Below are 15,028 nucleotides of genomic sequence, written 5' to 3'. Positions count from 1 at the left end.
GTGTAGACTTGTAAGGACCAAGCAAAAGACTGTATACATGTTTTTTGGGGCACATTGTAAAATACTTAGACAAAGCTAGTGGAGGTGATGGAATTCCAGTTGAGCTATTTCAAATCCTCAAAGATGATGCTGTGAAAGTGCTGTGCTCGATACGCCAGCAAATCTGGAAAACTCAGCAGTGGCCACAGGACTGGAAAAGGTCAGTTTTCATTCCAATCCCAAAGAAAGGCAATGCCAAAGAATGCTCAAACTACTGCACAATTGCACTCATCTCACACACTAGCAAAGTAATGCTCAAAATTCTCCAAGCCAGGCTTTAACAGTACTTGAACTGTGAACTTCCAGATGTTCAACCTGGATTTAAAAAAGGAAGAGGAACCAGAGATCAAATTGCCAACATCCGTTGGATCATAGAAAAAGCAAGAGAGTTCCAGAAAAACATCTATTTCTGCTTTATTGACTATGCCAAAGCCTTTGACTGTGTGGATCACAACAAACTGTGATAAATTCTTCAAGAGATGGGAATACCAGACTACCTGACCTGCCTCTTGAAAAATCTCTTAGTTGCAGCATGTGGAATCTAGTTCTCTGACTAGGGATCAAACCCAGGCCCCCTTGATTGGGTGTGTGGAGTATTAGCCACTGGACCATCAGTGGACCCTGACCCTGATTAGTTCAGTTTTGAATAAGTGTAATTTCAAGTGCTGGTAAGGTAAGGTATCCCAAGTGAGTATGTTATGGTAGACAATTGCAATGTGAGTTTGAGTTTTGAGAGAGGAGTGAGACTGGTCGTACAGATTGAGACTCATCAGTGTGTACCAAAAGCTTACTAGGTTCATGAACTTTGTTACTGACTGAATGCTTCTGTCTGTGTCCCCCTGTATTTTATATGTTGAAACCCTAATCTGGGAATTCTCTGGTGGTGCAGTGGTTAGGACTCTGCCTTCCATTTCTAGGGGCCCAGGTTTGATCCCTGGGTGGGGAACTAAGATCTGTAAGCTAAAAAAATAAATAAAAAGGAATGCTCATCCCTAGTGTGATGGTAGATGAAGGTGGGGCTCTTTGGGAGGTACTCATATGAAGGTGGAGCCCTCATGATTGGGATTCAGTTCAGTCGCTCAGTCATGTCCGACTCGTTGCGACCCCATGGACTGCAGCATGCCAGGCTTCCCTGTCCATCACCAACTCGCGGAGCTTGCTCAAACTCACGTCCATCGAGTCGGTGATGCCATCCAATCATCTCATCCTCTGTCGTCCCCTTCCCCTCCCACCTTCAATCTTTCCCAGCATCAGGGGCTTTTCCAGTGAGTCAGTTCTTTGCCTCAGGTGGCCAGAGTATTGGAGCTCCATTTCAGCATCAGTCCATCAATGAAATTCAGGACTGATCTCCTTTAGGATAGACTGGTTGGATCTCCTTGCAGTCCAAGGGACTCTCAAGAGTCTTCTCCAACACCACAGTTCAAAAGCATCAATTCTTCGGCTCTCAGCTTTCTTTATAGTCCAACTCTCACATCCATACATGACTACTGGAAAAACCAGAGCCTTGACTAGACGGACTTTTGTCAGCAAAGTAATGTCTCAGCTTTTTAATATGCTGTCTAGGTTGGTCATAACTTTTCTTCCAAGGAGCAAGCATCTTTTAATTTCATGGCTGCAGTCTCCATGTGCAGTGATTTTGGAGCCCCCAAAATAAAGTCTGACACTGTTTCCATTGTTTCCCCATGTATTTGCCATGAAGTGATGGGACCAGATGCCATGATCTTAGTTTTCTGAATGTTGAGTTTTAAGCCAACTTTTTCACTCTCCTCTTTCACTTTCACCAAGAGGCTCTTTGGTTGGGATTAGTGCTCTTCAAGAGAGGTGTATGAGGATACAGCAAGAAGGTGGCTGCCTACAAAACAAGAAGGGGCTCCTCACCAGAAACTGAATCTGCCTGTGCCTTGATCTTGGACTTGCCAGCCTCAGAACTGTGAGAAATAAATGTTGTTTAAGCCACCCGGTCTGTAGCATTTATTATAGCGGCCTGAGCTAAGACAGGATTCTCATCAGATTGTGAGAAGACCCCTTTCTTGCTGTTTAAGATGCTTACAACCTGGGGGATTAACTTTATTAGGAATTTTAGAGTAGAAAGAGTAATAATAGCTGATATTTTTTGAGCACTTGGTACTCTTCCAGGTGTTTTATGTGTTTGAATTTAATCTTTAAAACAACACTAAAAGGTAGCTCCTAGTATCCTCACTGTAACATGAGATATCTGAGGTAAACAGGCTTTATGTAGTTGTTCAGGGTCACAGGTTAATAAGTGACAGCACCAGGTTCAAACCCAGGCATTCTGACTCAAAGTGTTGAACGTTATATAGTGTTTATATCTTAACACTATAGTATGGTATCTCTATGTGCGTCTCTAGAGAAAGAGGGTAAAGGAGAGACATTTGGGAGTGGCCAGAAAGTGACTCAACTTTTCCCCTACACAAAGAATAATGTTCAGGCTTCACTGCAACTAGATACTTGAATTTTATACTAAGGTTTCCTTCTCTTGGTGTTTTGATGAAGAAAGTAAACTATTGTGTGGTGAAGTTTAGATACACTAGACCTGTCTCTTGAGCAGCCATCATTTATGAAATGGATCTGTTTGAATGAAGGTATCCAGTCAAGAAGGTGCAGAGACTCTCTCCAATAGCACTAGCCTGATAGTATTCAGTCTGCAGGCTGCATTGGAGGTCCTTAAAGTCTTAGTGAATTTACCATCCTTATGAGTGAAGGATAGTACTTCTATGTATTTTCATCCCTAAAGTGAGAAAAGAATTCAAGGAAATATTGCTTAAGATAGCAGAAATATTTTGGAGAGTTCCTTATAGTAACAGCATCTACAGCATACCTGCTACATCCCAAGTACCTAGACTGCATGCTTTACATTTATTTCATACTGAATGTTGCTTGGCTTTGGCAGAACCTTGATTTTTTTTTTTTATGCCAAAACTTGATAATTGTGTTTGTAATAGAAGCTTTATTTTAAAATTGCCTCCAGTCTTGTTAAGGTAATTATTTACTGTTGTGGCTAAAAGAAATAATATCTGTACTTGGTTGTTTGATATGAGTGAACTAGATGGGTCATTTTCAGTTGGTTAACTTAAGAACCAGTTTTGCCTTTGAAATACTTAAAAGCAGACACTTTACTTTTTTTTTTCCCTTTAAGTAAGAATATTTACATCATTTTGATAGAAGCTGTATCTTTAAAACATCATCTGTATACTAATTAAATTAGTTACCCATCGGATACTAAAAACATTAAGCTAAATTTAGAGACCCAGTTTGTTTTGTAACATGCATGAAAGAAATTGCCTGAAATTCCTTGACTAAACGGCACGGTAGCAAGACATTTAGTTAAAAGGAGATCTAATATGATTGTAGAGGTAAAGTATAATCTATTGAAAGAAATTGCTCATCTTTTGGATGTCCTTTTGCAATCTGTGTTTCTGTTAACCATTTTGTGAACCTGTATCACCAGTAATTGCTTTAGCATGTTCAGTTCAGTCACTCAGTCGTATTCGACTCGTTACGACCCCATGGACTGTGGCACGTCAGGTCTCCTTATTCATCACCAACTCTCGGAGTTTACTCACACTCATGTCCATTGAGTCGGTGATGCTGTGCAACCATCTCATCTTCTGTCATCCCCTTCTCCCTCCCTCAATCTTTCCTAGCATCAGGGTCTTTCAAATGAGTCAATTCTTCGCATCAGGTGGCCAAAGTATTGGCGTTTCAGCTTCAGCATCAGTCCTTCCAATGGATATTCGAGACTGATTTTCTTTAGGATGGACTGGTTTGGATTCCCTTGCAGTCCAAGGGACTGTCAAGAGTCTTCTCCAACACCACAGTTCAAAAGCATCGATTCTTCGGCGCTCAGCTTTCTTTATAGTCCAACTCTCATATCCATACATGACTACTGGAAAAACCATAGCCTTGACTGCCTTTTGTAGTAATGCTTTTTTTGGGATAATAATGCTGTTGAATATGAATCTTTATGTAGGGTTCCTCTTTCAAGCAAAAAGCTGAAACACGTAGGTATATATTGTGTACAAGTTTTCAATAGAACTTAAATTTCGTGCTTCGGAGTTGAAGTAGAGGTTGTTTTCTTGGAGCAGAAAGATCTAAATTTCTGTCATGAGCCAATGATCAGGAAGGGTGCATACTGTAGACATGTTTAAAGCACTAGGCCATCCTGTTGGAATTTTATAGGAGTGCTGGCCTCAACTTCAGTTTTGTTCTGCAATGTTAATATAAATTCAAAGAAAATACAAAAGTAATCTACTGTGTTGAAAAATAGTTTGTACAGCTTGAATAAACAGTGCTAAATTATAAAATCTGTTTTTGTGGGGCAAAGGAAAATGGGATGTCTGAGTGGTTTTTTTCTTTGCCTCAAACAGCCTCATTCCAATCAGCAGTGTAATTGAAATGCAACTCCAGTCTGGAGGAGGAAGGGGAATTTTTGGCAAGAAGATACTGAGAAGTTTGGGAGTTTAATTCAGATTTAGTATAGGCAGCCGTGCATTGTGAGTACAACTCAGTAAGAGCAGCAATAGTATTCAATTTCTACAGCTGGGAGTTGTACTCTGGCATTATTAGATGGTGTGTTACATATAGATAACTCTTTTCCAACCAGAAAAAAGAATTATCAACTTAAATGGTAATATTTATTGCATCTGCACTTCTGCACATGGTTTCCTCCAATCACTGCCTCAAATAAAATATACTACAGATTTTTGTGAAATTTAAAAATATTTCTTGAGAAAACAACAGCAAAGAAAGGCATTTATGGCATGATATTTGAATTGTACCTGACCAACAAGCTCTGAGGGCAGAGGACTGTGTCTTATTTATCTTTGTATCTGCAGAATCTATCATCGCACTTGGCACAAAGCAGCTGTTCAGGAAATGTGAATGAAAGGGTGAATGAAGGAGCATTCCCTTCTCATTAAGCATCTCAAGATGGTCACATCTACTTGTGTGTGAAATAGAGAAGGAGTTACTAGTGTACCAGCAAGGCTGATCTTGCCTTATTTTGATTATATCCTCTATTTCAAACCCACCTATCTGCTGAAGGCCAAAGCCTTTGACTGTGTGGATCACAAACTGTGGAAATTTCTTAGAGATGGGAATACCAGACCATCTGACCTGTCTCTTGAGAAACCTGTATGCAAGTCAGGAAGCAACAGTTAGAACTGGACATGGAACAACAGACTGGTTCCAAATAGGAAAAGGAGTACGTCAAGGCTGTATATTGTCACCCTGCTTATTTAACTTATATGCAGAGTACATCATGAGAAACGCTGGGCTTGGGGAAGCACAAGCTGGAATCAAGATTGCCGGGAGAAGTATCAATAACCTCAGATTGCAGATGACACCACCCTTATGGCAGAAATCGACGAAGAACTAAAGAGCCTCTTGATGAAAGTGAAAGAGGAGAGTGAAGAAGTTGGCTTAAAGCTCAACATTCAGAAAACTAAGATCATGGCATCTGGTCCCATCACTTCATGGGAAATAGATGGGGAAACAGTGTCAGACTTTATCTTTTGGGCTCCAAAATCACTGCAGGTGGTGATTTCAGCCATGAAATTAAAAAACGCTTACTCCTTGGAAGGAAGGTTATGACCAACCTAGATAGCATATTTAAAAGCAGAGACGTTACTTTGCCAACAAAGGTCCGTCTAGCCAAGGCTATGGTTTTTCCAGTAGTCATGTATGATTGTGAGAGTTGGACTATAAAGAAAGCTGAGCACCGAAGAATTGATGCTTTTGAACTGTAGTGTTGGAGAAGACTCTTGAGAGTCCCTTGGACTGCAGGAAGATCCAGCCAGTCCATCCTAAAGGAGATCAGTCCTGGGTGTTCATTGGAAGGACTAATGTTGAAGCTGAAACTCTGATACTTTGGCCACTTCATGTGAAGAGTTGATGCGTTGGAAAAGACCCTAATGCTGGGAAGGATTGGGGGCAGGAGGAGAAGGGGACGACAGAGGATGAGATGGCTGGATGGCATCACTGACTCGATGGACATGGGTTTGGGTAGACTCTGGGAGTTGGTGGACAGGGAGGCCTGGCGTGCTGTAATTCATGGGGTTGCAAAGAGTCGGACATGACTGAGCGACTGAACTGAACTGAACTATCTGCTGAAGAGTAGAATAGCTAGAACATGTTTTAGGTTTTGGGAGTGTAGACGTAGGAGTGAGAAATACTTGAAAGAAATTTGAGAAGGGTAGTAGCATGATCATATTAGTCTAGTAAAATTAATCTAGTATAAATCTACAGGCTGTGTGAGACTTGGTCCCTAATGGAATCTGAAATAATGGTACTGTGCTGGTGTAATGCCACATTTGTAGTTCACATTACTCAAAATTGACATATGGCTGTTAAATATCTGAAGTCCTGTAGTTCATTGAGTTATATTCTTAAGAATTATGCACTTTTCTTTGTAAATTATTTCAAGAGAAAACTTACTAAATGTTAAAAATTTTTAAATATTGATATCTGTCTAGGGGTAAGTCTGTGCTCTTTAGCCTTTGTTCTGACCCTCACACCCCCTTACAAGGTTTCTCTCCTGGTAGTCCCTTCCTGTAATTTCTCAATGCCAGTGTTTCTCAGCATTATTTTTACCTCTCTCCTGTGATAATTATTTATAAAACAAAAATGGAAGTTCTTCCTCACTGCTACCCTTCCCTAGTGCCACAATTTCCAATCTTGGCTCAACTTTCTATAGTTTCTGTTACAAAAAGTGATAGATGTATTTACAGATGTAAATTTGTGCAAATAAAAATGTAAAATTACACTACAAATATAAAAACACATTGTAAATTATACATATATTTCTTAGGAGATTCTGATGTATACCTCCTTAGTTGAGAATTTGTTACAGTGACAAACAGGAGTTTGTCCTAGTAAAATTCATTAATTCACTGAGCATTTACTGAGCTCTTATGATTGGTACCGAGGATGAAAAGAGCAATGGGCTATGATTCTAGGACCCAGATTACATTCCCAAGGAACAGTAAAGACTCCAAGGGCTAAAAATGAATTTATGTGAATAAATACCAAAGTCTCAAATGGTGGTTGAAAATTTCGTTTGAAGATTTACAAGTGCACTCTTTTGCTGCTGCTGCTGCTGCTGCTAAGTCGCTTCAGTCGTGTCCGACTCTGTGCGACCCCATAGACGGCAGCCCACCAAGCTCCGCCATCCCTGGGATTCTCCAGGCAAGAATACTGGAGTGGGTTGCCATTTCCTTATCCAGTGCATGAAAGGGAAAAGTGAAAGTGAAGTCGCTCAGTCGTGTCCGACTCTCAGCGACCCCATGGACTGTAGCCTACCAGGCTCCTCCGTCCATGGGATTTTCCAGGCAAGAGTACTGGAGTGGGGTGCCATTGCCTTCTCCGACTCTTTTGCTACTAGGATGTAAATAATTAAAAGATTGTCTGAAGCTGTTGAAATGTAGTGTTAAAGTTGGCACTCTGACCAGTCTTGATATTTCTTTGTTTTAAATTAATCTTGTTTCTCTGTGTTATTTTCCTTAGTCTCAGAGTTGCTAAAATTTCTCTTTATAAACTTTGAACCTGACTTTAAAGTTCTTTCTTCTTTTGATTTTTTCAGTTACTCTTTAAAACTTAGTCACATATTAGCAACATCATACTTGTGATTAAAAGAAAATATGTCAGCATGATCTGATGAGTATCTTTTAAATAGTGGGAAATGATAATAACATTGTTTAAGCCAAAACTATGATTACTTGCAGACTGGTAATCTATCACATAGTGTAAAAAGTCCCTCTTTCAATGAAATTATTTTAGATTATTTTGGAGTTTGTTTTTATTCATTTAGCGTTTTGCCATGTGCCCATCAAATGTCTGGTGCAGTGTTTGCTTGGAGCGGGGGATGTAAAGAAAGGATGCAGACATGATTTAGCTGAGTGGAGTTTACCACCTCTAGTTACAAGCAACATTCTAAACTTAAGAACATAATAATGTGCGACAAGTGCCTGGGATAAGTATGGGCTTCTGTGAAAATACAAGTGGGCAAAAGGTTGAGAGAAACATGTTCTAAAAAGCTTCCTTCACTTTTGAGACCTAAATAGGGGTAGTTGAAGGAGCCTGGGGCAGATGTTTCGGGGAGAGAGAATAGCACGTGAAGGCGGTGGGTGAGAGAATATATTTGAGAATGTGAAGGTTTAGTGTGGCTGGATCATGGACTTAGGATGCTTGAAGAGGAGGGGTGGTGATGGAAGACGAGGCCAGAGAGGTAAGCAGGAGCCAGGGGCTGATGGGCTTGTAAGCCAAATAGGTTTTGGGCTTGAAGACCTTGGTAGTATTCTAAGGATAGAGGTCAGTAGAGGAGACAAGAGATACAAGGTTCCTGAGAAAGTAGGGGGTTGGATATGTGATCCAAGCACCAGTGGAAGGACTGTTTTGAGGAGTGTTTTACACATGTTTGGAAAGTTAATAGGAAGAGAAATGGATGGAAGGAATTAAATAATAGTTTTAGAAAGATCATTTTAGGTCTAGTGTGGAGACCTGATTGGAGGCAGTTGAGGCTTAAGGCAGGGGACTGATTGGGAGGCTGTTGTAATGACTTAAACAGTAGTTGATGGTGGTCTGCACAGGTGTAATGGCTCTGGTAATAGGGAGAGGTGGACAGATGAAGGATATTTCAGAGGCAAAGTTGATTAGAAGTGGTAATTACCAGGAGGTGGGGGGGCGGATGGTGTAGTGAAGGTTGCTGTGGAGCTGTCTGACTAGGGCAATAGAGTGGAAAGCAAAGATATTTATTGAAAGAAAGTTAACTGGAGAAGGAGTTTGAGGGAAAGGGGGATAGTGATTTTTATTTGAGGGCATATTTAGTGTGCCTGTGTGGACCTGGAGTTCAAGAGAGAGCTGAGGGTTGGGTTTATAGATTGAGGTGTCATCAAAATGGTAAAGACCAGGGAGAATGTATGAAAAAATGACTCTTCAAATTTATTTTTCAAGACGAGAGGAGGAGCTTTGTCAAACTGTCAAAACTATGAACTTTCTCCCCAGACGAGTACACATGGATATAACAGTTTTTATTTTCCTCATCCATTATGGTTTATTTCAAGATATTGAATATAGTCCCCTGTGCTATACAGTCGTACCTTATTGTTTATCTACTTGAATCCCAAACTCCTAATTTATCCCTCCCCTAACCCTTTTCCCCTTTGGTAAACCATAAATTTGTTCTCTATGTCTGTGAATCTGTTTCTATATTGTAAATAAGTTCATTTGTATCATATCTTAGATTTCACGGATAAGTGATAGCATATGGTATTTGTCTTTCTCTTTCTGATTTACTTAAAGTATGGTAATCTCTAGGTCCACCCATGTAGTTGCAAATGGCAGTTTTTCTTTTTTTGTGGCTGAGTAGTATTCCTGTGTGTATCACATCTTTTTTTATCCATTTATCTGTTGATGGACATTTATGTTGCTTCCTTGTCTTGGCTATTGTAAGTAGTGCTGCTATGAACATTGGGGTACATATATCTTTTGGAATTAACATTTTCTCCAGATATATGCCCAGTAGTGGGATTACTGAATCATGTGGCAACACTGTGTTTTGAGGAACCTCCATATTGTTTTCCATAGTGGCTGCACCAACTTCATTCCCACCGACAGTGTAGGAGGGTTCCCTTTTCTCCACACCCTCACTAGCATTTATTATTTGTAGACTTTTTAATGATGGCCATTCTGACTGGGATGAGGTGATACCTCATTGTAGTTTTGATTTTCACTTCTCTAATATTAGCAGTGTTGAGCCTCTTTCCATGTGTCTGTTGGCCATCTGTATGTCTTATTTGGAGTAGTATTGCTACTTCTTTAGTAGTAGTTGAGATCTTCTGCCCATTTTTTGACTGGGTTTTTTTGTTCGTTTGTTTTTGTTACTGAGTTGTATGAGCTGTTTGTATATTTTGGAAATTAAGCCCTTGTTGATTGCATTGTTTGCAGATATTTTCTTCTGTTCCACAGGTTGTCTTTTTGTTTATGATTTCCTTTGGTGTGTAAAAGCTTATAAATTTGGTTAGTCCCATTTGTTTATTTTTGCTTTATTTCTTTTGTCTTGGAGACTGACCCAAGAAACCACTGATATGATTTACGTCAGAGAATGCTTTGCCTGTATTCTCTTCTGGGAGTTTTATGGTGTCATGTCTTATATTTAAATCTTTAAGCCAGTTCAAGTTTTTTTGTATGTATAGTGTGAGAGACTGTTATAACTTCATTGATTTACATGTGGCTGTCCAGTTTTTTCAGTACCACTTGTTGAAGAGACTGTCTTTTCTCCATTGTATATTCTTGCCTTGTCATGGGTTAATTGACTATGGGTTTGCAGGTCTGTTTCTGAGCTCGATTCTGTTCCATTGATCCATATGTGTTTGTGGCAATACTGCACTGTTTTGATGACTGTAGCTTTGTAGTATTGTTTCAAGTTTGGGAAGGTTATGCCTCCACCTTTGTTCTTTCTCCTTAGGATTGCTTTGGCAATTCTGGGTCTTTTATGGTTTCATAAAAATTTCAGGTTTATTTGTTCTAGTTCTGGGAAGAATGACGTGGGTAATTTGATAGGGATCACATTAAATCCGCAGATGGCCTTAAGTAGTATGGCCACTTCAACAGTGTTCTTCCCATTTCTTTGTTGTTTATTTTTGTCTGTGCTGAGTCTTCGTTGCTGCATGTGGACTTCTCTAGTTAGAGCAGGTGGGGGCTACTCTCCAGTTGGAGCAGGTGGGGGCTGCTTTGCAGGTCCAGTGCTCAGGCTTCTCATTGCCTTGGCTTCTCTTGTTGCAGAGCACAGGCTCTAGAGCTTCAGTGGTTGCACCTCCCCGGCTCTGGAGCATGGGCTCAGTAGTTGTGGTGCACAGACTTAGTTGCTCCACAGCATGTGGGATCTTCTGGGACCAGGGATTGAACCCATGTCCCTGCATTGCAAGGGGGATTCTTAACCACTGAACCACCAGGGAAGCCCTTTTCCATTTCTTTGAATTATCTTCAGTTTCCTTGATGAATGTTTTATAGTGCTCAGCATATAAGTCTTTCACCTCCTTTGTGAGGTTTATTCCTATGGTTTTTTTTTTTTAGATGCAATTTCAGAAGAGATTTTTTTTCCCTTGCCCTTTCTCATATTTCACTGTTAGTGTAAAGAAATGTGACAGATTTCTGCACGATAATCTTGTATTCTGATACCTTGCTGAATTTATCAGTACTAGTGGTTTTTATGTATGTCTTTAGGGTTTTTTATGTATAGTAGTATCATGTCATCTGCATCAATGCTGGTTGAATAGAAGTGGTAAGAGTGGGCATCCTTGTCTTGTTCCAGATTTTAGCAGGAGGTCTTTCTGCTTTTCAATGTTGAGTGTTATGTTGGCTGTGGGTTTGTCATAAATAGCTTTTATTATGTTGAAAGATGTTTTCTCTGTCGTTTTTATCATGAATGGATATTGAATTTTATCGAATGTTTTTTCTGCACCCATTGAGATGATAATGTGGCTTTTTTTGGATCTTTCATCGATGTGGTGTATCAGGTTGATTGATTTTCATATGTTGAACCATCCTTGTGACTGTGGGATGAATCCAGCTTGATCGTGGTGTGTGATCTTTTTTATGTGTTGTTGGGTTCAGTTTGCTAATATTTTGTTGAGCATGTAACAGTTTACATATAATTCCAAGGTTTATAGGATGGATCTGTGCTCCTTAGGTTATAGAGTGAAAGAGGACCTGAGTAAGGTACATCTCTTAAGAACCTCAACTTTCATGGATGGAGCAAAGGAAAGAGATCTAGGAAAGAAGACTTAGAATAAATTTTATACTTGGGTTGTTTATGATACATATACACAGTGGGCTGAGTATTACTCAGCCATAAAAAGGAACACATTTGACTCAGTTCTAATGAGGTGGATGAACCTAGAGCCTATTATACAGAGTGAAGTAAGTCAGAAAGAAAAAGATAAATATTGTATGTTAATGCATATAAATGGAATCTGGAAAGATAGTACTGATGAACTTATCTGCAGGGCAGCAATGAGACATAGACATAAAGGACAGACTTGTGGACACAGGTGGGGAAGGAGAGCGTGGGATGAATTGAGAGAGTAGCATTGAAACATATACATTACCATTTGTAAAATTAGAGAGCCAGTGGAAATTTGCTGTATGACGCAGGGAGCTCAAACCTGGTGCTCTGTGACAGTCTAGAGGGTGGGATGGGTTGGGAGGGAGATTCAAGAGGGAGAGCACGTACGTATACCTATGGCTGATTCATGTTGATATATGGCAGAAGCCAACACAATATTGTAAGGCAATTATCCTCCAGTTAAAAATAACTTAATTTAAAAAATCATGCCTGATGTAAATTTTATGTTTGGTGTTAAGCAGAAACCAAAAGAAGAGAGGGGTTCCAGAAGAGGGAGTAGGCAATAGTGGCAGATGCCCCCCAGGGGCAAGTGCAATAACGAATGAAGTGTCCATTGGATGGTTTAGTAATTAGGTCCCCAGTGCTTTGGAGAAGCAGTGTAGAGGCAGTGGTGAGAGGAGAAGCCAAACTACAGTTAATTGAGGCATTAGTGGGTGGTAAAGAAGTGAAGTCACAAAGTGTACACAGTGTTTTAAAGTAGTTCCATTATGGAAGAAAAGAGGAAAGATGGTGGCTGGAGTGGAGAGGCATGGGCAAGACTTAAGTATGTGTAAATACTGATGAGGCCATCAGTAGAGGAAATGGGGGGACAAGTTCTTGAGAAAGTGATGGGTTGGGTGTGAAATCCATAGCACAATCGGAAGGATGCCGTTAGGAGAGTGAACATTGTAAGTGGAAGGAAGAAAAAAAGAATGAGTGTTAAAACAGTGTGTTTGTAGGTTTAGTGACAAGAAGTTGGAGAACTTCCCATGTATTTTTTTCTCTGAAGTAGGATGTGCAGTTATTTATGTTTTGAATCATAGAATGGTGGTTTAAAAATTATTAATACCTTGTCAATACTGCAGGTTATGATTTGGATTTATATATGTGTTGTATGGGCTTCGCTGGTGGCTCAGTGGTAGAGAACCTGCCTGCCAGTGCAGGAGACGTGTGTTCAGTCCCTGGGTAGGGAAGAGCCCCTGGAGAAGGAAATAGCAACCCACTCCAGTATTCTATCTGGGAAGTCCCACGGATGGACGAGCCTAGCAGGCTACAGTTCATGCATCGCAAAAGAGTTGGATACGACTTAGCGACTAAACAACAACGTGTGTTGTGTATGTATAGATCCTGAGTATTCTGTTCAGTTTATGTGATGATAACAACAGTTGAGGGAGTTTTGTTTTTTCAATGTTTTATCAGATCAGATTCCAAATTCTCTATGACAACAGCACCCCTGTTCTTGGTTTTCTTGTTTTAAAAAAGTTTTTTTTTTTTTTTTTGACCATGCCACAAGGCATGGTGGGTCTTAGTTCCCCAACCAGGGCTTGAGTGCACAGCCCCTGCAGTGGAGGTGCAGAGTCTTCATCGCTGGACCCCGGGGAAGTCCCTAGGGAGGCGTTCTCCTCAATCAGCTTTCTGATTTGCTATTCTGAATTATGGCCTTGGTTTTCATGTTCTTAAACTGTTTCTAACACAGGGCCTAAGAGACTCTGACTAGTAAATCAGTTTCTTGTGCTTACTTAATAATTTTATTCATTTATCAGTGGCATCTGTCTTCAAGATTATTTTTATTTGAACTTTTAACAGTGATTTGTTTATTTAGACTTGTTCCCAAGGTTTGTTAAGTGAATTTGTACACACTAAACTTCCAATAAGTGCAACTAATTGAACAGACCATTTAAACTATCAGTAAAAGTGGGTAGAAATTAGTCACACATTACTTTCATAGATATTTTATAAATTAAAATATAAATATATGGACATTGGTGGTTTCCCTTCACTTGTAACAAGTTTGAATTACAGAAGTTCAATGACTGCATAAGCAGAGGTTTTTAAATTGACATGTAATTCATGTACTGTGAAATTCATCCCTCTGAAGCATGTGCAGTCCAATGATTTTAGAGTTGATTTATTCACAAGGCTGTGCAGCCATCACCATGTAAGTAATCATTTAATGCAGGGTAATCCAGAGAATGTGGATTTGGGATATCTGTTTTGATATATTAACTTTTAGCTTTTGGAAGACATAGTCGATCTTTCTTGTCATTTAGCCAGTGTTTCTGTGGAGTTTAGATGGAGAGAAATAACAATGTTTTTTTTTTTAATGTCATCTATATCATTTAAGCTTTATTTTACTTATGATCCTCTTCAATATAAAATTATTTTACCCTTAAAATATATGTATATTAACCCCAGTTTATGTATTTCTTCCTTAGAACTGTTTTTTTCCCCCTTGCTACTCTGAGACTAGATCTTGATGGAAGATAGGAATCGGTTCTTTGTTAGAATACGAGGTTTATAAACTTTCTTGCCCTCACCTGTTACTGGTGATCATAGCTAAAGTTGCAGCCTCTGGTTCAGCTGTCTTTTGCTAAGCTTTAATCAAAGATTGTGATCGTATTTCATACCTTGCTATAATTAGTGCTTAATTATTATTCACTAGTATTTCACAGTGTTTCAAAATGAAACTTTGACAGTGCAGTCTCACCATTTTAATTCTTCCCATGTATTTTTTGTTTTTTTTTTTTACAGTACTCTGTGCAAAAAACTTGGTGAAAAAGGATTTTTTCCGTAAGTAAATTAACTTTAAATCTTGTATATTGTATGTAGATTTTTTTGCAAAGCATTTTCAGAATTGTCTGGTTTAGGGATTTCTCTATTCAGAAATATATTCAATTGTTTTATGAATTCTTTGATTCAGAGCCTTTCTGCATCGCATTTCTTAAAGAGGATTTTGTGCTCCTTGGCCCCTTTCCCTTTATCCACTGAGGCCTCCAGCATATTTGTGTGAAATGTGTGTGTGTGTAATGTATGCTGAAGGTGTGCATACTGCTAGATTTCTAGAAGAGATTTGAGATTATTTTGTAA

The 15,028-nt window shown here is 39.4% G+C and overlaps 1 protein-coding gene across 3 annotated transcripts in view; it reads left to right on the top strand.

Annotated features, from left to right (window-relative positions):
• SMURF2 (SMAD specific E3 ubiquitin protein ligase 2) overlaps window positions 1-15,028 on the top strand; it is a 110,244-nt gene that overhangs the window by 48,417 nt on the left and 46,799 nt on the right. For all 3 annotated transcript variants that reach the window (XR_014078803.1, XM_081576799.1, XM_081576798.1), the window contains exon 2: window positions 14,693-14,731. Coding sequence is in view for 2 of the 3 variants with exons in the window: in XM_081576799.1 (XP_081432925.1) it covers window positions 14,693-14,731 (39 nt within the window). In the remaining variant the exon portion in view is untranslated. The remainder of the gene's footprint in view (window positions 1-14,692; window positions 14,732-15,028) is intronic.

This window comes from Giraffa tippelskirchi, chromosome 3 (genome assembly GCF_054371585.1).
Source record: "Giraffa tippelskirchi isolate mGirTip1 chromosome 3, T2T-mGirTip1v1.2.pri, whole genome shotgun sequence".
NCBI lineage: Eukaryota > Metazoa > Chordata > Mammalia > Artiodactyla > Giraffidae > Giraffa > Giraffa tippelskirchi.
The sequence above is the reverse complement of the archived record's forward strand: the minus strand, read 5'-3'. Positions and strand labels throughout refer to the sequence as shown.